Here is a 24,020-nt window from a genome sequence, read left to right on the forward strand (position 1 = left end):
AGCTCTGGGAACAGCACCCAAGAGGCCAGTAAGCAAACACCAGCGATGCCGGGAAGCTGAGGACAGAGAGCAAAGGTGAGGCCAGGACAACCCGCAGAGTTGGCATCACATGCACGACACCTGGGCAAGGCCCCTGGGCACTCCCAGGGTGGCGGGCACGGCAGTCCTTCCTCTGGGATCATCCAGAAACACCGACGCGAGGGAGGGAGAGGGACGCCCAGCGCCGCCCCGCCCTCAAGGAGCCCGAGACAGTCCCCGGCAGAGAACGTGGCCTTCAGCGCGGGTTAGGAGAAATGCCAGGAACAGAGGGGGGACCACGGGGCGGGACTGCAGGGAGCAGACGGGAAGGCAGGCAGAGAACAAGAGTCTCACCATGGGGAGGAGAGCTGTCCTATGCGGGGCCCTGCCCACCCCAGGCCAGGAAGAAGAGGGGACCAGTCCTGAGAGGTGGGGGGTCCACGCAGAGGAGGGACCAGCCAGGCAGTGACCTGGTCTGACCTCCTGCAGTCCCAGGGCCTGCTGTAACAGAGCGGGAGGCAGAGGACAGGGTCTGCCCAGGAGCTCAGTGGCCAGACCCTCAGCAGGAGCCCAGGAGAGCCACACGCTCCCTCCTCCCCGGCCCGCACGCTCCCAGGGCACATGCTCCCTCCTCCCCGGCCCGCAGGCTCCCAGGAGGAACGGCTGCAGAAAACCCAGCAGGGCTGCTCACACAGACAAGGCATGGAGCAGGCTGCAGGAGGGGCTGGCAGGTCTGTTTCCTGGAGCTTCTTCACCGGCTGCAGCCCACTGGGAGCGGGTCATTCCAGGAGAAGGTGACTGTCGGAGGGGGAGGCCCGGCTCCAGAGCAGATGGCCGGCCTGGCACGCAGCCCCGGGGAGGTGGGGCAGCTCCCGGGGAAGCATATGCCGCCCTCGACACGCACACTCAAGAGTCACAAGCTGCCTCTGCGCCCAGGTCTGATGGAGCAGGACTCCCCTCCACCCGACAGACCGCTTCTCTTCAGTCTTGTTTATTCGTGGTCTAGGGGACAGACCTCTCTGGGTCCCGGTTTGCTCAAATGTAAAATGGGTCAGTCCTAAAACCACTGAGCGCAGAGGCATCATGAGGTAAACAGGGAGAGAGGTGGGGAGCGGGGCTCGAGGTCTTGCCTGGCCCTGTCCCGGGTGACCCTGCTTTTTCGGCGGCACAGGGGGGTCCATGTGCAGCCTCCGCCACCCCCTTGAACGTGGGCCTCGGTTTCTCCACCTGTGAAATGGGCCACTGCGTCCCCTCCACAGGGTTTGGGGATGACACGAGAGAACTGACGTGCAAACCGTCGCGGGCGGTCTGCGGCTCCTGCCACCTGCTCTGCTGACCGTCACACACTGGACAGCGAGCCCCTCCTGGGCCCACACTGCCCAGGGACCCCTGGAAGGGTGGCCCGTCTGCTGCCGAGACGCAGACCAGGGCTGGGGGGCAGGGCGCTCACCCCCACGTCACCGGCAGGCCACTGGCCTCGGCCGGGACCCGCTCCCACCTCCGTCTGCACCCCGCAGGGGAGGCACAAGGCCGGCAGGAGAACCAGGGGGCAGACTTGAGACGCTCAGCGAGGCGCGGCCAAAGAAGACAACGCCCCTTCCCCGCTCACCCTTCCCTAGCCACCCCCGACTCATCACAGGAAATCTGAGCGCTGGTGTCATCAGGAAAAAGTCAGAAAGACCAAGGATGACATGTTTGGTGGGAGGGGCCACCAGGAGCAGCTCGGGGTGTGGGGGGTCCGCTGACCCAGAAAGCGGCAGCTGTCATGGACGCCAGCCCCAACAACCCCTGTAGGATCCTCCGGTGCGGGGTCAGGGGGGCCCGCCTGCCTCCTGGGGGGCTGCGCTTATTTCCAAGGCGTCCCCCTCAGGAGACCAGCTGGTCACAGCATCATCTGCATCCACCCCGCTCCTAACTTGCAGAATTGCACGACTTGAAAAAAACCTACCCCCTCCCCGGCGTGTCCGTCATCAGACCCGAAAGTGGGATCGCGAGGGTGGCTGGGGCCCCCTCCGGTAAGGAAGGCGGAGCGCGCCCGGCCCGGCAGGACACAAACCCAGCACCTGGCCACCTCCCAGAGCCGGGGACCAGCGCGTCCCTCCCTGGCGGGGCTCCCGCGGCACCAGCAGTGTGCGACGGGGACGGGAATAGAACAGAGCTGGTGAGGGGTCTAAAAATCTCAGAGGGAGCTCGAAATAGACCTCTCATTTGTAAAACAGACCGATAACTGCCCATCTCCTGGGCCTCGTGAGGCCTGATTGAGAGAATTTATGGAAAATAACCCAGAGGGACGCTGGGGGCAGTGAGCCGTTACATAACAGCCAGCGCTGGCAGCTGGTACTCGCTGCGGCCCAGATCCTGGCCCAAGCATACCGGGCGCCAGCCTGCCGGGCGCTCACAGTGGCCCGGAGGCGGGCATGGCCAGCATGGGCCCGGAGGGGGTGACCCGTGCTCCCGGGATCGCCCAGCTGGAGGTCGTGAACCCTGCGCTCTGGGCCACGTGGTAAGGGGGAGACGCCCCGTGTGGCCATGCCCTGGGGGGCGGTCAGGCGGCGTCCCGGAGGCCCCCGCCCCAGGCAGTAGCTGGAGCCTGCGGTCCCCACGGAGGTCGGCTGTGAGTCCACCATCCTGAAATCAACACCCGAGTGTCTCCACTCTGCAGTGGGTCACGGACTCTCCAACACAAACTCGGCCGGCGGTGGGGGGTGTCGATCCCATGAATGACCCAGGGTGCTGCTCCACATTCCTCCCGGGGAGGGCCACCCCCAGGGGACGCCGGGCCGGCCCGCCCCCTTCCTGCACGACGCGGCTCTCAGAGCCTGGCCACCTCCTCCCACTCCAGGTCCCACTGCCCACCTGCCCCGGGGCCCCCCGTGGGGCCGAGGACACGGCCTCCTGCTCCGCTGGGACCCAGCCGGGCACGGTCCTGGTCCTCCCGGCCGCCCACTCTTCCCTCCACTGCTGGACAGCGTGGCCGGCTCCCCCAGGCTGGCCGCTGAGGGCGTGGCTGCCGGGGCCCCCGGAGGCCTCTCCCACCTCTCTCAGCGAGGCGCACGTCCCCCACCCAATACTGAGACGTGCCCCAAAACAGAGGACGGCCAAGTGGAGACCACTGAGCTCCCCCACAGCCTGTGTTCTGCGCCACAGCCTTCGTCAGGAGCCTGCTCCCGTGGCGTCTGCAAGGGCAGATCCATTCCAAGTTCATCCCCGCAGACAGCCACCCGGCCCGCCCACCTGGTTCACACCCTGCAGCCCCCACGGTGACCGCGTCCCAGCTCACGTCCACGCCGATCACCCCACATGGCGGCAGGCGGCCACGTCCGCGTCCACATCCGCGGCCACATCCCCGAGCTGCCCCGGCCGGCAGACATGGACAGGCTCTCATCTGCTGAGCGAGGGCGCCTCGTCCTGCTCAATGAGCTCCTTGGCCACCGCCCCCAGGACACCCTGCGGCCACTCAGCCCACGTCTGAACCCCGAGGCCCAGACCGTCCGCCTCCCTTGCACAGAAATTCTGCAAGCGGCTCCCGTTGCTGATGCTTCATCCCCGTGGGAGGGAGGAAGGTCCCTGATGTTTCTCAGGCATCGTGCCCGGGGCCGCACGTGGGTCCAAGCCCACGCCTGTCTCTCTATGGAGACCGACAACCATGGATCTGGCTTTAAGGCACTTGAATGAAATCAACCCATTCATTCGCCCTGATAACACATGGCGGCCCACAAACATCTTAAGACTTGATGGGAAGGGGCACAGAAAAAAACTTAAGTGTTGCCAAAAAAGGGGTAAGCTTTAAAAACCGGTTCTCCCCAGGTTCAGACCCCACCTCTGGTATCTGAGGAAGTCACTCCCGGACTCAGGTAGGCAGGCATAAAAGAGGAAGACCCATCCGGCCGGCCTCATGGGGGCATCGTGAGGAGTAAGCGACCGTGTTCTCCAAGTGCCCGGCCCACGGTGTGTGGCTTCCTGTCCCCGGGAAGCCTGCGTCAGGGCTGGGTAGATCAAGTCAGCTGAGAACACGCCAAGGTGCGTGTGCTGGGCAGATGGCTACACTCAGCCAAATGGTTACGAGCCCAGGCACCGCCTCGCCTTTGGGTCTGTGTATCTGGGTTTTTACACATGCAAGCAGGCCCCCCCGTGCCAGAAATGGACTTTCACCCAGGAGCCATGCGGCCGGCTGGCAGCCCACCCAAATCTGCAGGGATTCCCTGCGTGCCCCCTGGCTCCAGCAGGCTGACCACAGGGGCTCCCACCGCAGAAGCAAGGGAGTCGGAGCGGAAGCAGGTGCCCAGCAGGACGACGGCCACCCTGCCCCTCGGCTGCTCCGGGGGTCTGGCCCGGCCCCTCTGAGTCTCCGCCTGCAACCTGTGTGTCCACCGGAAGCAGAAGGCCTGGCCTGGCAGACTTGCACAACCTGGACGGTTTCAAAAGCCCACTGAGCTAACTCTTCACAAGCCAACAGCACTGAGATATCAGAAAAGCCAGGGCTGTGTGTGCAGGTTATGACATAAGCACGAAGTGAGTGAAGTGTCAGTCGCTCAGTCGTGTCCGACTCTTCGCGACCCTGTGGACTGTAGCCCTCCAGGCTCCTCTGTCCGTGGGATTCTCCAGGCCAGAGTACTAGAGTGGGTTGCCATGCCCTCCTCCAGGGGATCTTCCCGACCCAGGGATCAAACCCAGGTCTCCCACACTGCAGGCGGATTCTTTACCCTCTGAGCCACCAGGGAAGCCAAACACAAATATAATTCTATCTAAAAAATTGGAAGACTGGCATACTTTGAGAGCCTGTGTGCTGGGCTCTACACTGGAAAAGCTGGAAAAGCTCTGAATCTCAGGGACCCGTTTCAGATGTCAGTTTGTTCCCTCCTCGTAAGGGCCTGTTCTTACTTTACAGGACATTCCATAGATAAGTCTTCTCAAATCCTGTTGAAATTATTGGAAAGTTTCTAAAGTTCTTGCAGCAAAACTATCTCCTAATAAGATGTTTTCTTGAATCCTCAGAACTCTGTCCTTCGGTGGGGCTGCTAAAACTCTTTTGAACTTCTGGTGATTTTCATCTTCCGCTCATCCTTTTTGAAGGTCAAGATGTGTCTAGTTTGAGGAACTGAGAGGTGACTGAGGGATCTGCCCAGATCCTACAGTCCTGATGAAGCAGGAGGCACAGAACTGCCCCCAGGGAATCACTGGGACTCCTGGGGGAACAGTAATTAAGGATCCTGGTGAATTTATGAAGTGACAAAGCAGGTCACCAAACCTCCACAGGTATAACCTGAAAGCCGTACATGCCCACTCATCATCCATGAGAGTCTGAAAAAGAATATGGCTCATTTTGGAAAATGGAAAAACACAGACAGGCACCAAGAAAAATAAAACCCACGTGTAATCCCTCCATCCAGGGCTCCCGGCAGGGACATGGTATTTCCTTCCATGTTTTCCCTCTCCATATACATTAAATTCAGTTTGTTATTACTTACACTTTAATCATGAACTTATAACTATAGCTTACAACTGTAATTATGCTTTATAACTGCAACCACGCCTAATGTTTCGTCTGAGGTCCTTCTTTGGATTCGCTGACCTCTTTCCAGGAAGAGTTTCCCATGGGAGGGGCGGGCCAGCACCGCCTACGTCACAGCTGCCGTGGGTGAGCGGACAGGACACCTGAGCAGACCCCCTGCACGGCGCCCACGCCGGGAGGCGGTCCGGAAACGCTGCGGGGGACACAGACACGCCTGCTGCAGGCAGAGCAGACGTCACCAGCCCAGGAGGCCTGACCCTTCCCAGCCCCACACTCGGGACTCACGCTGCGTTCACACTGGGCAGCGGTTAGAAAAGGCTAGTTCTGATCCGCTCCCATCCCCCTGCTCCCCCCAGGACAAGGTCAGCTCCACATGGAGTGTCGCGGCTCGGGCACTCAGGGGACCGCGGCTGGCCCTTCTCCAGCGAGCACCAAGGAGCCACCACGCGCGGCCTCACGCCCTCCAGGCCTCCAGCAGGTGGGGGACTCGGACGTGGCAGGGACAGGGCAGCTCCAGTCGAGCCCAGGCCTCCTTGACTCCATCAAGGGCCATCAAAGGGAAGCTGTCACACAGCCCTCAAGGCGGCCACACACAGAGGCCAATGGGGCCCCGGCGGGAGGGGTCACGGGACGCCTGGTCTACCAGCCCTGAGCCCCACGCAGCACAGCCTCCCTGTGCAAGGATGATGCAAGCCATCAACGAGGAAACCACAGGCCACAGCGGAGGTGTGTTTCTACACCGACGCGCAAAGCAGTTCCGCAGCAACCACCTGCAAGCAGAGAGGCCAGACCGGCCGGCGCCCCGCACTCCTGGGTCTCTGCCAGCTTCTCCTGGCTGGCCCCCCGCCGCCCCCACCCACGCGGCCATCCCCGGAAGGCTGGGCCGCGGAGCAGGGCCGAGGCTTTTCCCCAGCCCACGGCCGTGACGTCTGCAGGCAAAGAAAAGCGTCCCCAGAGCACAGGACTGCCCCGGCCCACAGCGGGACTGCCCCCCGGCCTTCCGAGCCTCGGGCTGGTCTGGCTCAGCACACCGCCATTCTCTGAGCCGGACGCCCTCTGAGAGCAGAACCAGGGCAGAAAGAAAGAGACCCACACCACCCTTTCCGCTGTGACTGTCTTCACTCCTTACTCACATGCCTAAGATCGCACATATTCTGAATGCCACTGATACCCTAAAATACGCCAGTCTGGAAAACAAAGTAAAACTGACAACAATGCAAAATGAAAATCCTTATGCACGCCTTGGCAAATAGAAGGGAAAAAATGGAAACGGGGACAGGCTTTATTTTCTCGGGCTCCAAAATCACTGCAGATAGTGACTGTAGCCATGAAGTTAAAAGATGCTTGCCCCTTGGAAGAACAGCTATGACCAACCTAGACAGCAGATTAAAAAGCAGAAGCATTACTTTGCCGACAAAGGTCTGTCTAGTCAAAGCTATGGTTTTTCCAGTAGTCATGTATGGATGTGAGAGTTGGGACCATAATGAAGGCTGAGCACCTACGAATTGACGCTTTTGAACTGTGGTGTTGGAGAAGACTCTTGAGAGTCCCTTGGACTGCAAGGAGATCCAACCAGTCCATCCTAAAGGAGATCGATCAGTCCTGAATATTCATTGGAAGGACTGATGCTGAAGCCGAAGCTCCGATACTGTGGCCACCTGATGTGAAGAACTGACTCACTGGAAAAGACCCTGATGCTGGGAAAGATTGAAGGCAGGAGGAGAAGGGGACGACACGGGATGAGATGGTTGGATGGCATCACCGACTCAACGGACATGAGTTTGAGCAAGCTCTGGGGGACAGGAAAGGACAGGGAGGCCGGGTGTGCCGCAGCCCATGGGGTCAAAAAGAGTGGGACACGACTGAACGACCACATACGCCCAGGAGAGCCTCCCGAGAGCTCCCAGCCTCGTTCCCAGCCGATCCCAACCTCAGCGTGGGTCGTGCCACGGTCGGCGTGGCCAGGTCAGCACGGCCCTGTGGCCGCTCGCTGTGAAGTGCGCTGGGCAGGTGAGCAGTCACGGTGTGGCGGGCACACGGACGGAGCGCCGCAGGCCGGAGTGTGTGCCTCCGACCCCCGGGGGCACCGGCTGCCCTCACTCCTGCGACCACCGCGGCTCCTTCTCTTCGTCGTTTAACCACGTGCGCGCTGCGTAAACACCAGTCTGTTCCAAGTACGTCCGAATTTGTATCAAACAGACCCATCCTCGCGGCTTTTCTGCATCTTGTTTCTTTGGCTTTGGAGCTGTGGGGCTTCAGCCTCGTGGACGAGTGTGGCAGTGTTCACCAACACAGCACAGAGGCCCCTGCAGACAGACGTCTGGACTGGCCCCACTGGGGACGCGGCGTTGTCGTGTGAGGCTCCTGGCACTCACGGGCAAGGGTGTCCCTGCTGGTGACACTCACCGCCCGGCGGGGGAGGACAGTCAGCCCCAGCGGGCGGGACTGGCTCACCTTCTCGCCGACGGTGCTCAGCCCTGCTCTGCCCACGTGGCAACGTCAGCCTTCAGATCTGCCAGCTGAACAGCTGGGGCAGGGAACGTCACTGTGGCCTTTACTCCCATCTCCCTGATCATCAGTAGGGCGGCCGCCTCGTCCACCACAAGCTTTCCGGGCCACGCTCATGTACCACGACCGTACCCACCTCCCGTCTATCCAGGGGGATCCCACCCCTCCAGCGGTGCCCTGGCCACACAGAACCTCAGCCAGCATCAGTCACACTTCCTCCTGGGCCCCCGTCTCCAGGCATGGTTGTGTGACAGCCCTTGGTCACCCTGGGCTGGAAAAACCTGCTTCTTTGTTTTTCAGGCACTTGTGACAACTCCCAGTCTCCATCGCCCAGAACCTCGCCCAGCAGACACCAGGCTGCTCAGTGGGTTGATGGGTTCATGGGGTTTGCAGGAAAACTTCTCCTCCCGGCAGACAGCACTCTGGTTTTGGGTGGGACGTGAGGATGTGAGTGAGAAGACAGGCAGGGCTCTGAGCCTCCAGCCACTTCACGGGCAGCCCCAGGTCCACCACTGTGGCCCTGCCTGCAGCTTCCGGACACAGAGCCTGCGGCCCACTCCCCGGAAGGCCGCGCCGCTCACGTGCATCCCCTGCAGCTGTCTGCTGCCGCCCCCAGCCCCCACTCCCCCAAACCCGAGGATCGCAACAGCCTCCCCGCTCCACACCCCGCCCCCAGCCCCCGCTCCCCCGGACCCGATCGCAACAGCCTCCCCGCTCCACACCCTGCCCCCAGGCCTCCCACTCCAATCTGTGCAGCTTCCCATCCTGCCGACGCCAAGAGTCGTCCCCGTGACACTCGGGCAGCTGACTCGCTCTCAGCCCCGCACCTCCCTCCTGGGCCCCCTTCCTCCCTGCCAGGCCATCCTGCCCGCACTCTGCATCCCTGTCTGTCCTGAGGCTCTGCGTTCTGGCTCCCCCAGAGCGATCCGGCCACGGAGGTCTCAGGAGGGTGCAGGTGGTCAGGGCAGCAGAGACCACGGATGACCCAGCTGAGCCGGGGAGCAGGGAGGCAGCTCGGGGTCACAGGTAACAAGGCTCAGGACGAGGGTCAGCAGAGTTCCCACGAGGGTGGGGGGCAGGCGGGGCCAGCTCGGACACCGTCCAACACGCAGGACTAACCGTCAGGGTCCAAGGGCCCGAAGCGGCCAGAAGGACGGGAGACACAGCTGGGAGCATCCACCACCCCAAACCAGACCTGTTATCCCAGCAGGGCCTGCCCGGGAGCCCCGTAACATAAAGACGACTAAACGGACCCTGAAAGCGCGGATGTTACACACACACCATCAGAAGAGGCAGAGGTAGAACCCAGCGGCCTCGAACCTCTGTCCTGCCTCTCCTGCCGGGATCCCGGGGGGCCCAGCTCCCGCTCCTGGCTCCAGCCCCACCCACAGTGAACCCACCCTCTGTGCAGTTCCCCACCTACGCGCTGCCTCAGGGGCAGCAGGGCAGATGGACGGGAGCAGTGAGCACGAGAAACTGTGGCCTGGCCCCCTGGGCTCGTCCCCGTTGGCAGCCAGCAGCTCCTCTCCCGGCCACGTACCGGGCTTCTTGGCAGCCCCCAGACAGGTTAACACTTGCTGCTAAATGAACAAGTGATCGCAGCATAGTGATGGGCAGACAGCGCTTCCCTCACCCGGCCCCAGGCTCCGCCCCCGCCCCCGGGAGCTTCCAGACCCATGGCCACCAGGCGGAGGCCACAGAGCCCACGACCAGCAGCGAGGCGCGGCCCATGACCGCGGGCATGGACACCACCGCATGTGCGGTCTCCACGACACCCGCCTCGCACCAGCTCCTCCTCCTTCCCACGCCCTGGAGCCCGGACACCAAGGACCCGGCTGTGGTCGCCGGACCACCCCTCGGGGTGGAGGGCAACAAGGCAGAAGGGGCTGGGCCCCCGCCTGGCCATGCGGACCCCTGGACGGGTGATGGAGACAGACCCAGACGTACGTCTCACGTGAGCACCACGCTGTGGCGTTTCTCGGTCACAAAGCTCAGGCTGAACCGTAACGAACGCGGACCCTCACGGACAGGCCCGTCACACAGCCAGGGGCCAGAGGGTGTGGGTGCAGACCCATCTCTGTGGCTCCTAAACCGCGCCCCTGGGCCAGCTGCTGAATCCCGTTTCCCTTCCTGGGAAGCGGGGACCACACTGGGCCAGCATGAGGATGACATAGAGCGCGCCCCACAAAGCCGGCGGTGGGGGGCCCTCCTGCCGCACGGCCCAGCCAGGCCCCTCGGTCGTCCTTTGCAGCAGGAAGCAGATGCTGTGTGGCCCGCCGCTGTCTTTCTGCCACAACTGATGTTTCTGCCCCCAAGTCCTCTCTAACGCAAGCTCCTAACAAGCAGGGCGGCAAGACCGCAGCGCTAAGTTCAGATGCTGCAAGGCTCCAGCAAGTTTCTAAGAGCACCGCTTTCTTAAAAAAGAAAAACACTGCTTATCCTATCGTATCTATTTATCTGGCCTTCCCAGGTGGCTCAGTGGTAAAGAATCCGCCTGCTGAAGGCTAAGGTTCCCTCCCTGGGTTGGGAAGATCCCCTGGAGGAGGGCATGGCAACCCAGTCCAGTATTCCTGCCTGGAGAATCCCATGGACAGAGGAGGCTGTGGGCTACAGTCCATGGGGTTGCAAAGAGTCGGACAGGACTGAGCACGCATGCGTGCATCTGTCTATCCATCCAGCCGTCATCCGTCTACATGCAGACAGACACAGACATAGACAGACGTGCTTCTCCCGGGAGGCTGCTCTGACCCCGCCGGTCACACACACACCCGTCACAGGGCCGCCTGCCAGAGCCCGGTGCTCACCCTTCTCTCGGCCACTAGCTCCCGCAGCGACAGACGCTGACTGCGTCCGGGGTCTGGCTCAGGCTCTGAGGACACACCTGAGTTAGACAAAGTCCCTACCCTGGTGGAGCTTCGCGTCCCCGGCCGGAGCCAGAATAATCAGTAAGTGAGTGCATGCCAGGTCGTGTGAAGCGCCGTGGAGAGAACAGTCAGGGCTGGGGGCCAAGTGCTGCTGTGAGCGCCGCCCCCCCCCAACCCCCAGCGTGGAATTGCTTCCTGCCTAGAGCCCCAGGCGCTCTAGACACAGGTTGAGGACAGGGTCAGATGTTCTCCAAAGAAGACACACGGATGGGCAACAGGCACGTGAAAAGATGGTCTACACCACTAGTCATCAGAGAAACGCACATCAAAGCTCCCATGAGGTACCACCTCATGCAGAGAGACCATCATCAAGGGTCTACAAAGAACAAATGCTGGAGAGGGTGCGGAGAGCAGGGAACCCTCCTACACTCCTGCTGGGAATGTCAACGGGTGCAGCCACTATGGAGAACGTGTGGAGGTTCCCAAAAAGGTTAAAAATAAAGCTATCACAGGATCCAGCAATTCCACTTCTGAGAATACATCCAAAGGAAATGAAAACACTATGTTCACGAGATATCCGCACCGCCCCCCATGTTCAGAGCAGCCTTGTTTACGGTCACCAAGTTACAGGAACAACCTCTGTCCACCAACAGATAAACAGATCAAGACGTGGTGTGTACATGCAGTGGAACAGAACTCAAGCCATAAGAATTGAGGAAATTCTACAATTTGCAACAACGCGGATGGACCCTGAGGGCATTATGCTGAGTGGAGTAAGTCAGAGAGAGAAAGCAATACCTGACCTTACTGGTATGTGGAATCCAAAAACAAGAGGAGAGCAAAACAAAAGACACTCTTAGAACAAAGTATCAGATTTGTGGTTACCAAGGATGGGGGTGGGAGGGGGGAAGGAGGAGGGCGAGAGGTATTAACACAAACTTCCGGTTATAAGTCTAGTCCTGGGATGCGACGTCCAGCATGGCGTAGAGTGACCACTGCTGGACGCTGTGCAGGAAAGCTGTGAAGAGTGCAGATCCCATCAGAAGCGGGAAAAAGTCCCACCCCCTTTTATTTTTGCATCTGTATGAGATATGAGCTTCTGTGATATTCATTTCAGAAGCCCTGGGATTTCATTAAGTTGCACACCTTCTTAAGCTCAGACAGCGTTGCACATCAACGACATCTCAGCAAAACTGGGAAGCAGCAGCAGCAACAACGGAAGGAGTTTGTCAGGGGACTTCCTGGGTGGTCCAGCGCTTGAGCCTGCCGTGCATTGCAGGGGACGCAGGTTTGATCCCCAGCTGGGGACCTAACATCCCACACGCGGCGGAGCGACTAAGCCCAAACGCCACAGCTAGAGAGACCGCCCGACGCAGCAAAGAGCCGGTGTGTGGCAGCCAGACAAATAAATGCGTTTTAGAAGAGTTTGTCGGACAGGGTGTCACTAACTCGGGTACGTGCCTCACTGCTGCCAATAAAATGCAAAGAAAGAAAGTGAAGCCATTCAGTCGCGTCTGGCTCTTTGCAACCCCTTGGACTGTAGCCTGCCAGGCTCCTCCGTCCATTGGATGCTCCAGGCAAGAATACTGGAGTGGGTTGCCATTTCCTTCTCCATGGCATCTTCCTGACCCAGGGATCGACCCCGGGTCTCCCGCGTTGCAGGCAGACACTTTACTGTCTGAGCCACCAGGGAAGACCCAAACTGCAAACAGCACCAGACACGGGCCGCCAGAGGCACGGAGCAGCTGGCAGGCCTCGTGCTCAGAGTGTGGCGAGCAGAGAGGGTCTGGAGGCCCGGGCAGGCTCGACCAGACCCCCAGGATCTGCCGGACGTGGAGCACACACGAGAGCTCCAGGGACGAGAGGCGCAGACCTGCCTCCCACAAACCAAGCTGGAAACGCTTGCGGAAATTATCACTCCTCCAACCTCAGACAGCTCCTTCCCAAAAAGAATTTCCTACGCCTTTGGGGTGTGGCCTCGGGGAGTTGTCTATGTTCCATGGCAAAGCAGTCTGTACCGTAAGCGGCCAGGAGAACACGGCCACCGCCCGCCCACCACCCTGAAAAGGTCCTCACGCCAAAGGGCTCCTCGGGGGGCTGGCGTCCGGATCAATGTTTGGAACCGGCCTCTCACTCAGCTCAGACCTCTGGGTCCTGCCCCAGCCACCCCGTCCCTGCAAGGGAGCGAACGGTCCCAGCTCCTCTGTCCCTCCCATTTGCAGAGCCGGGGGACTGGCCCTCCACCTGCACGGCGGTTTCCAATTCCTCAGAGTCCGCGAGTGTTACCAAGGACCGTCTGGGGGGGAATCGGTCGTCCAAGCTCCCTACTTTCCCTTCATTTCTCAATGTCTTACCATGAACATGCTCACGCAAAAACAGCAAATTTTATTTACAACAAAATTCAACGACCCAAGGTGAGCAAGCAGGGGAGAGCCTGGAGGCTGAAGGACAGATGGCTGCAGCTGGAGAGATGCTAGGGGGAGAAGGGGAGGGTGCACGGGGACCCCCGCCCCGGAGGTGACCCCCCGCCCTGCTGGAAGGACAGAGAACAGGGTGGCCAGCGCACACCGTGAGAAGGCCTGAGCGTTCTCCAGGAGGAACCCCTCCTGAGACCCGAAGGGGCGCCTGAAGTTGTTCGTGGGCGTCGGGGAGACACTTGGATTCTTCTTGACGGCTCTGCGAGGAAGCATGGTTCTGACAGCGGCGTGTGACTTTGGACCTGGATGATGCAACGGCGGGAGGAGAGAGCAGGGGGCCTACGGTCTGACAAGTGGCTCCCAACCTTCCTGTAAGAATGTGCTCGGGCCCATCTTATGTAACAGTCTTTTTCTTTTTTTTTTTTTTTCCTGGAAGGAGAACAGCATGAACTTTCCAAGTCTGCAGATGGCTCCAAGTCCTTCTGGGTGGTGAAATGCCAAGCGGATGGCAATAAACAATCGGGAATTTATTGAGAATGCAGGAGAGGCAAGAGGAGCAGAGATGAGCTTAGGGGACAGGCTTACTGCTCTGGGGGGACAGAGCTCGGGCCTCGGAGCTTGCTGAGACCCTGCTAGGCAGCTGCACGCAGGCGAGCATCGTCAGAGCCACCGCTGCAGCTGGACGCGGGTGGGGGGAGGGACCAGGCACCGAGGGCTCGCTCCACTCCTGTCGCTCCACCCAGGCCCCTGGTCACAGCCCCTTGCCAAGCCTCAGTCTCCCCATCCATCAGGTGGGGCTACAGGGCACCTGTGCACACAGCCGGGCGCTACGGACAGCTCTGTATGTGTTTACAAGGCAGAGCTGGGTGCTGCCGAGAGAGCACCGCCTTTAGAGCAAAGAGACGCGGGTTCAGATACCGGCTCCGCGTTCATTAGCATGTGGTTCTCTGGGGCCAGTTTCCACGTCAGTGAAACAGCAAGCATGACGTCAGCCCCATGTGATGGTGTGAGATTCATGGAGGTGAAGCCCAGGAGGAATCCAGCGAGGTGTCCGACTTGAGCGTGGGCCTTTCTGAAGACAGCGCAAGGCTTGAGGCCATGCGTTCCGTTTTTATAGTCATATTTCTAATCTCTTCCATGACCACACTTTTAATATGACTGAGATCACCGCTCTATACGCTACCCTTCTACCATCATATCCTACGTAACTCTGTGTCGTTAGGTTTTTTTGGTAAACATCATTAAAAATGTTTGCCCAACACCTCTTAATTGGAGAAGGAAATGGCAACCCACTCCAGTGTTCTTGCGTGGAGAATCCCAGGGACGGGGGAGCCTGGTGGGCTGCCGTCTATGGGGTCGCACAGAGTCGGACTCGGCTGACGTGACTCAGCAGCAGCAGCAGCACGTCTTAACTCATTTTCTGAGGTATTTGTGGTTTTTTGGTAAGCTTCATAGGATATAATTCACAGATTATGTAATCTGCTCTGTTAAAGTATACAATTCAGTGGTTCTTCGCCTATTCACATAGTATAACCAACCTCATAATCAGTTTTAGAGCACTTCCATCACCCTGAAAAGAGACCCCTACTCTTAGCTGTCACCCTCAACTGTCTCAACCTCCACCCCAGCTCACGGCAACCATGAATACACCTTCTTTCTCCAAAGACTGGCCTAGGCTGGACACTTCATGAAAATGGGATCATATTAACATGTCATCTTTTGTGACTTGCTTCTCTCAGCATAATTGTTTCAGGTTCATCACTGTACCAGTATTTCCTCCCTTTTTGTGGCCAAATATTCCACTGTATGGACATGCCACATTTTATTTATCCATTCACCAGTTATGGACATCTGGCTTGTTCCCACATTTTGACTATTAGGAATAACACTGTCATGAATATTTGTGTACAAGTGTGCGGACATGTTTTCAATGTTTTAAAAAACTGAAGTATAATTCATTTATACAGTTTCAGGTGTATAGCAAAGTGATTCAGTGATACTTATTCTTTTTTAGGTTCTTCTCCATGAGAGGTGATTAGAAGACATTGACAATAGTTCCTTATGCCACAACACAGGTCCCTGTTTATCTATTTTAAATATACTAGCAAATATCTGTTAGTCCCCAGTTGCTTTTGATACATACCTAGGGACGGAACTGCCGTGTCATACGCTAACAGTGCTTAACCTCTGAGTAGCTGTCAGCCTGTTTTCCAAAGCGGCTCCACCATTTTAAATTCCCTCAGCAGGCCATGAGAGTCCAGACTTCTCCACATCCCCACCAATACACGTCATCACCTGTCCTTATCCCACAGCCGTCCGAGTGGCTGGGAAGTGGTACCTCATCGTGGCTTTGATTTGTCATCATCTCCCCGATGACAACTAATGCTGAGCATCTTTTCTTGTGCTCATTAGCCATCAGTAAATCTTGTTTGGGGAAATGTTATTTAAGTCTCTTGCCCATTTTTTTCAGGGAGGCTATCTTTCTATCATTGAATTACAAGCATTCTTTTCATATCCCAGATACAATTCCCTTATCACATAGATGTTTTGCAAGTATTTTCTCCCATTCTGTGAACTGTCTTTTCGTTTTCTTCAAACTATACTTTAAAGCGCAAAAGTTTTTCACTCTGATGAAGTCCAATGTATCATTTTCTTTCTTTTGTTGCTTGTCCTTTTGGGGTCATATCTAAGAAACCATGGTGAAATCCAAGGTAGTGAAGATTTACTCCTATGTTTTCTTCTAAGAGTTTTATAGCTGTGGCTTTTATATTCAGGTCTTTTAGTTTACTTCTGTACATGGTGTGAGGAAAAGGTCCATCTTCATTTTTTTGCATGTAGATATCCGACTGTTCCAGGGCCTCCGAGGCGGCACTGGTGGAGAAGAACCCGCCTGCCAATGCAGGAAGCATAAGAGACACGCGTTCGATCCCCGGGTCGGGAAGATCCCCTGGAGGAGGAACTGCTACCCACTCCAGTGTTCTTGCTGGAGAACCCCTGGACAGAGGAGCCTGCGGGCTACAGTCCACAGGGTTGCAGAGAGTCAGACACGACTGAGCGACTGAGCACACAGACACGCATCCCACTGCTCCAGCCCCTTTGGCTGAAAGACTCTTATTTTAATGGTCTTTTAATAACAGGCTATGATTTGCAGCTCCTGCTGCAAATAACACTGGGAAAAGGGAACATTCACACCTGATTAAAACCAATCCCGAGGGACGAAAGTTAGTCAGGAAGGTGGAGGAATGGGTACAGGGCAGGCAACTGCTGGGTCTGCAGGGCACGGACAGAGTTTACCGGGCACCGCCCACTCACGTCTGAACCTGCCTCAGGCCAGTCGGCCAGTGCGGTTTGCTGACACCAGGTGATCTCAAGACACAAGACGCCAAGGCAAAGGCTAAACCCACAGCGACTTCAGACAGGCTGGGGCATCCGCCATGAAACCACAGAGACGCAGGAGCCTGGAAAGTCAGGAGGCTCGTCCAGTCACGGAGCATTTGCCCCGTCGGCGGGAAGGCGCCGGAGGGGCCACGCGGACACACGACGAGGACGCGGCACCCACGGGCCAGCAGCTCTCACCAGACGCCACTCGCCGGCTCCTGGACGGGGACCTTCAGCCCTCAGGACTGCGGGAAAGGAGATCTCTCTTGTTTAAGCCAGCAGGCCTGTGGCACGTTGTGGCAGACTAACATGACGGCCATTCAAATTCCAGCTCCCGGATCAGTCATTCCAAACGCATCTCCAGCCACGCACCGCACGTTTCAGACAGAAGAAGGCTTCTGTTGTTTTCAGAACATACTCCATGCCCGTGCGAAAGTGGTTCCTCCGGTCACCTTCCACACCTTCAGGGGTCGGTTTAGAGTCACCTGAACTTCTCGCTGAACACCCGCTCCCACCTACGCAGAATGCATGGCCCTCAGAAGCAAACCGCCACGGTGCTTGGCGCTGTCCCCCTGGCACATGAGGGCAGCGGTCTTCAAAGGCAGAGGGGTTGCTGAACCATCTCAGAGTCTCCAAACCAGAATGAGGCCCGACGCACAAGACACTCAGAAAGAGCTCACGCGATTAGGGGTCTGCGGCCAAGCGGACCCCAAGTCTTCAGGCCGCTCGGAGGACCCCCATCGCTTTCTACCGTGGGGTGCTGAGTCTACGCCTGCAGCTCGGCTAACACCTGCTGAATCGTCCGCACATTAAGAGGAAGCTGACCCCGACCCCAGATTCTGGCGCCCACGCCAACTTCTGCAGTAACAGTGAAGACGCCCTTGCCGTCCCGCAGCTCCCACTCACGGGTGTGTCTGCAAACTTTACTTCAAAGTTAAAATGGCTAAAACCCAGCCACCTAGTATTCCAGGGGACTGACTGGCTGTAGGGAATATTCTCTTCTGGGCTGTTACTAACTCCCTTCACTGATGCTTCTGCCTTTTAGGTGCCCTGATTCCCGCACAAAGAGTTAGCCCCTCTGGTCTACACTCGGTGGAAATGCTGTTCCTTTCCTAGAAAACTGCACTGGCAGGGACTTTTGAGAATCAACCCGCCCAACTGCCTTACCCTATAAATACAGGAAGTTCGCTCATTCATTCAACAAACATGCTCAGATCTCTTGGTTTGTGCTAGACGTGAAACTCTACCAGGGGTCAGAGCTGAGGAAGACAGAAAGACATGAAGCGTGAGCTCTGCCTTGGAGACGCTCAGAGGCTGTCGCCAGCGTGAGCTGCAAACTGCCCGAGTTATATAACATCGCAGACTCTGGGGACCTGCTGGAAAGCCTACCTGCTGGCATCTTATCTAGAGTCACTCAGAGGCAGAAACAAAATTCCAACCCTGGTGTCCCAGCTATCAGCACCAAAGTCCCTTCCCAGCGACGGAGTCAAAACGGCCACGAACATCGTCCCCCGACCGTGCTCCGTGGACGGGCCTCTGGGCTGACCCACTCTGCCTGTGGAACACTTGCAAACTTGACCCAGGCAAAGACTTGGAAAGCGTGTTTTTGCTCTCTCATTGCCCTTGAAACACTGCCACCCTGATGCCCCGGGGGACGTGCGGAAGATCAGACCAACAGCCTGCCAGGCCAGACACTTCAGGCCAGCAGGCCCCGGCCGGCTGCCTGCCCTGCGGGGGGAGCAGCTGACCAGAGACGCACAGAGATGCCTGTGGACCCCAGCACAGGCTGCCAATCAGAGACCTCCTGATGCCCTGAGCACGCTGCCCTTACAGACGCAAAGCCCAGCCCAAGCACCAGCACCTCCACGCACCCCGGCACGCCATCGGGGCCTGGGAAGAAAACACATGCCAAGCACTGAGGCCGCTGCAGATGGGGCTGAGAACCAGATGGGTCTGGGCGCGCTGACCCCCAGGTCCCCTCCCTAAGGGTCGCGTGGTCCTCCAGGGGTCAAGGGTCACACCTCCAACATGGGCACAGAGGTTTTCAAGTGACATTAAATGAAGCATCGAGTTTGCTAACTGCATGTTATCTCAGAAAGAACTGCACCACCAACACCATCCCTGTGACTTTGTAAACTGAGCACCCATAAAGTGGATGTTTTTGGGGCGTCTGAAATCTCACAGAAATGGCTCTAACTGCTAAGTAACTAGCCCGGAGCCTGGGGAAAGCACACAGCCTGAGTCACGGGGAGGGAGGTCAAGACGGAGGTCAGGAAGGTCATCACTCACACTCAGGGTGCCTGTGACTAATGCTGGCGGGGAGGGTGGAGTGAGCTTGGTGGATGACAGACAAGCCCACAGTGGTCCCCAGAGCCCATCGGGAGGATGGTGGGGGAGCCCAAGACAACCCACACACTCACATCTCGTAACTGGTGCCAGGCATTGACCCCGCAGATGCCCAGCGTCTGATTCTATGACCACCCAGGGGAAAGGGGCCCCTGCTCAACCACGAGAAGACGGACTCTCGGGTCCAGGGGCAGCCTCCAGCCCCACCCCGACCGTGTGGACCCAGGCTGGTTCTGGGTCTACTTCCAAGGCCTGCCATTTGGTCTACCACTGCCAAGGTCCACCACTGTCCACAGCACCATCCCGCCGTGCGTCCCCAAGACACCAGTCTCCCCTGAAAGATGTCTTGGCACGACGGACCGAACAGCATGAACATAGCAAAGCACCTAGAACACCTAAAGGCTTTGTTTCCCAAGCAGAGGCCCCTCATCTCTGATCCGGCCATGTGGACGGCCCGGGGCAATCCGCAGGCCAGCCTGACCCGAGCCCCCAGCTCCCTGACCCGGGTTCTCCCCCCTGCATCCCTTCTTCCCTCCTCCCCACTCCACGTGGAGCACTCCCACCCTACATCCTCTTCGGCTTCCCTTTCTCGAGGCCTCCTGGGCTCCCCGGACCCCACCCCGCCCCGGGTCCTACGTCAGTCTCCTGCACCTTCCTGAGGTCGGGCTGCCCTGGTCCTCAGCCTCCCTGGGCTTTGCAGAGGTGCCCACACGCTTCACACCACTGAAAACAGGACAGCCCAGATGGAGACACGGAGGGGCGGGCCTCTGGGGGAAGCAGGGAGCAGCGAGGCCCTCCGAGAGCCCAGCCCCGGGTGGGATGTCTGCTTGAATGCCTCCTGGGAAAGCTGCCCCACGGTCTAAACCCACAGTGGGGAGGTGCGGCGGAGTGGAAGGATGCCAGCCCTGGGGATGCCCCTGCGGCCCCACGCCCCACCCCTCAGGGCTGTGCTCGCCCTCTGAGGCCACCTACCCCCCTGCAGGGGATGTGGCTGGCACTGAGCACTGGGGTCCTGGGCCGCCCCCACCCCAAGGGGCTGGGGAGTGGGTGACCCCCTGTGCCTTCCGAGAAAGGACGCACGTTCACGTGCCATGAGACTCCGAGGTCCACAGAGCCCACCCCCTAAAGCCTCCACCACCCCCAGGAAGCCCTGACGGCTGGGGAGAGCTGCCGCCTCCGAGGGCTCAGCCCCGCCAGCCACAGGCTCAGACACCTGGGCCCCTGGGGGACGCACGGTTCCGAGCAGATCTCAGCACCACGGACACGCGTGCACACAGGGGGCCCGAGGGCAGGGCTGAGAAGCACTCTGAGAGCTCGGAGACCCAGGCCCTCCTCCGGTCAGCCCCCCGAGACCTGCTCTCTGGGGGCGGCGCCCCGCGACCCCGGACTCGAGAGCCCTGAAGGGCGCAGGGGGTCCGTTCTCTGTGTCCATCCTGCCTGTGGAGCCTTCCAAGGACTCTGCTCAAGGAAAGGAAGGCCCAGTTCCCCTTCACCCTAACGTCCCCTGAGGATGCAATCCCCGAACCCTCTCTCTTTCCTTCTGCTCTGCCCCTCCTGTCCACCCTCCTGCCCTCTTCCTTCCCAACACTGACAGAGCGGCAAGGCCATGGTAAGAGCTCCTCTGAACCTTTTTGCAGAAGGTAAGGCAGCCAACCAGTCCATCCTAAAGGAAATAAGTCCTAGATGGTCACTGGAAGGACTGATGCTAAAGCTGAAACTCCAATCCTTTGGCTACCTGATGCAAAGAACTGACTCATTGGAAAAGACCCTGATGCTGGGAAAGATTGGAGGCAGGAGGAGAAGGGGACGACAGAGGATAAGATGGTCGGATGGAATCACCGACTCAACGGAAGTGAGTTTGAGCAAGCTTCAGGAGTTGGTGATGGACAGGGAAGCCTGGCATGCTGTGGTCCATGGGGTCGCAAAGAGTCGGATACGACTGAGCGACTGAACTGAACTGAATCCGCCTCCCCACCTCCACCCCAGCGAGCAGGCCCATGTGAAACAAAAGTACCACCCCCAGCAGAAGACTTGGCTGACCCTAAATGTGGGACAAGGGTCACGCTGTAATCTCAGCTGCAGAGTCACACACGAAGGGCCGTTGGCAGGAGAACCCTGTTTGGTTGGCACTTGGGGACAAAGTGCGCCCGGATGGGCATCTCTACCTAAAAGGTGCTGAGCAACGCACAGCGGTGGACAATGCCCGCCTTTCAGGGAGCGGCTTATTTTGCAATTTTTTTTTCTTCAACTCCACTGCAAAACAAAGCCTGACTTATATCCACAGAACATTCTTATAGCAACTGGAAAAAATTATGCCTTAACGAAGCTGTTGGAAAAATCAACTGCAAAAATATTGCAAGAATAGCAGTGGCCTTTCCTCTCGCCATCAAAAAGATCTTTGCTATTCGAAGAGTCTTTAAAAAAAAGCCCAGTAGACATGCCCTATTTAAAAAGCAGGCAGTTTGCTGCAACAAAGGCGGAAACACCAGGAGGAGGACGGACGGCTCCATCCACGAGGAAGGAACTTTGGGAAATTCTTAAAATAGGCAAGAGAAAGCTGAGGTAGGACTGGAAGGCAGTGATGGGATTAAAAATCATATCTCTACCATACAACACAGAGTGAGGACCACGGTCTCCGCGCTTGGGTGGAAATTTCAGGAACCCACTCAGAGAAGCCTAAGGCCCTTTCTGATTCTTGTGGTGGGGAGCCGAGGGGGACAGGATTCCTCTCTTGCCTTCAGGAAACTGACTGCCCCCCGCGTCAGTATCTCACTGGGGAGGTCTGCCGGCCGCCCCTGCCCACGCTGCTTCCCTCTCTGATTTCCCTACTGGCTTCTCAGGAATGCTCCAGAGGGAGATCCCACAGCCCGGTGGTCCACAGGTCCTCGCCATCAGAGAGCTGCCCCGGCGCCTCTGGAGGGGAGTGACCTGAAGGTGTGCTATGCAGGGGGCCCCACGTTCCCCATGCACCTGGGGAGGCCCCGGGAACCCTCCATCACCACCCGGCAAGCTCTGCCCCCAGCACCTCAAGGGGCTGACTCAGCCCCTCACCTGCACCCTGCATCACCTCCCGCCAGCTGAGCTCAAGCCACAAGCCCAACTGCATGGCTTCTGGGCCTAGAGCCGGTCCGGGGCTGCCCACCCATCGAGGCGCAAACTCAAGCCCATAGCCTGGCTGGCAGGACCCCGGGGCCTGGCCTCTCCCCTGTCTCCAGCTTCCTGTGGCTCCCGGCCCTGCACATGCCTCTCACGGGAGCAATACTGCTCAAGGGTGCTGGCTGGAAGGGTGAACGGGAGCTGACACCGAGCCTGCGCTCTGCCCACCAAACCTCCCACCTGAGGGCCGTGTCTACCCCGGGCAACCCTTTTTCTAATTTGCACCATGCCTGGCAGTTGTCCCGTCTCTAGGTTGGTGTTATTTAGTCGCTCAGTCGTGTCTGATTCTTTGCAACTCCACGGACTGCAGCCCGCCAGGCTCCTCTGTCCATGGGATTCTCCAGGCATAAACACTGGAATGGGTTGCCATTCCCTCCCCCAAGGGATCTTCCCGACCCAGAGACTGAACCCATGTCTCTGGCATTGCAGGCAGATTCTTGACCGCTGAGCCACCAGGGAGCCACCCCCTCCCGGGTCTCTAGGTTCCTCCCCTCACATGGGGAGCGTGATGGATCAGATCGTCTCTTCCTCACCCACCTCTTCCTCAAACGCAGAGATCCTCACCACCGTCTCCCCACCCTGGTACCAGCTCCCAGGCATCAGTAAACCAGGGTCTCCTGACTGGCCTGTTGGGCAGGAGCGTGACCACAGCTGAGTGGGAGGAGTGGACACACCCAGAACTAGGTCCCCAGGGCCACTTTCAGGGATGAGTAAGGGATGGGACCTAAGGGGTGGGACTCCCTCAACTGCAAGGAGATCCAACCAGTCCATCCTGTGGGAAATCAGCCCTGAGTGTTCACTGGAAAGACTGATGCTGAAGCTGAAGCTCCAATACCTGGGCCGTGAAGAACTGACTCACTGGAAAAGACCCTGATGCTAGGAAAGACGGAAGGCGGGAGGAGAAGGGGACGACAGGGGATGCGATGGTTGGATGGCGTCACCGACTCAATGGCCCTGAGTTTGAGTAAACTCCAGGAGCTGGTGATGGACAGGGAGGCCTGGCGTGCTGCCGTCCATGGGGTCACAAAGAGTCGGACATGACTGAGTGACTGACTGCAACAAGGGGTGGGATGTGGTTGGCCCTGGGAACAGGCCAACCAAAGGCAGTGATGTGGTCACACCTCGTCACGCAGGTGGTAGGAGCTTGGGGGAGGGCCACGACAGACCGGGAGCAGCAGGGGCCCCGGGGAGGCAGACCCCCGAGACACACAGAGCCCCGGGGAGCACCGCCCAGAGCACGGTGCCCGCACCCTACACGGGGGGCACACAACCCGGTGAGCAAACCGGAGGCAGAGCAGAGGACAGAGAGACGAGCTGATCCAGGGGAACGGGCTCTCAGGGGGCAGTGAGGTCCGGCCAGATGGCGGAGGCTCCGCGCTCCATGGTCTGCACCCGGCTCCATCTTCAGAGCCCCAGCTGCCAGACCCAAGGGTCTGGTGGCTGACGGGAGGACAGTATGAGGGCGGCAGGAAGGGAGGGTGTCCTCCAGCATTTAAATATATCCCAGCTCCCAGCAAGTGCTGCTTCTTCTTCAGGTAAATTTGCATAGGTGGGAGGAAGCGTCTTGAGACGGCTCTGGCCGCAACTCCCGAGGCGGACGCCGCGGGCCTCGTGGAGACGCGGTCAATGTGACCCAGGGCGGAGCAGGGCACATCAGAGGGAGGAGGCGGAGGCCTCGGCCTCTCGACTCCAGGAATGGCCGCGGCTCCGAGCCCACGGGGAGGTTCCAGAAAGGGTGCCCTGTCACCCTCCTTCGGAGGAAGGCCAGCCCCCGAGAGGAGGCAGGAAAGGGGAAGGGGCTTCAGGGTCCCAGCCTAGGGG

At 58.8% G+C, this 24,020-nt stretch overlaps 1 protein-coding gene across 9 annotated transcripts in view; it reads right to left on the bottom strand.

The window, feature by feature from the left end:
• The window catches only part of MGLL (monoglyceride lipase), an 86,737-nt gene that overhangs the window by 57,787 nt on the left and 4,930 nt on the right, over window positions 1-24,020 (bottom strand). For 2 of the 9 annotated variants that reach the window (XM_043441887.1, XM_043441884.1), the window contains exon 1: window positions 373-656. The exons of 4 other annotated variants lie outside the window; for them this stretch is intronic. In XM_043441887.1, the coding sequence (XP_043297822.1) occupies window positions 373-641 (269 nt within the window). In that variant the 5' untranslated portion in view covers window positions 642-656. Of the gene's footprint in view, window positions 1-372; window positions 657-709; window positions 817-24,020 lie in introns of those variants that run through there. 3 more of the 9 variants (XM_043441886.1, XM_043441885.1, XM_043441892.1) reach the window with 3 other exon arrangements.

This window comes from Cervus canadensis, chromosome 22 (assembly GCF_019320065.1).
Source record: "Cervus canadensis isolate Bull #8, Minnesota chromosome 22, ASM1932006v1, whole genome shotgun sequence".
Lineage (NCBI taxonomy): Eukaryota > Metazoa > Chordata > Mammalia > Artiodactyla > Cervidae > Cervus > Cervus canadensis.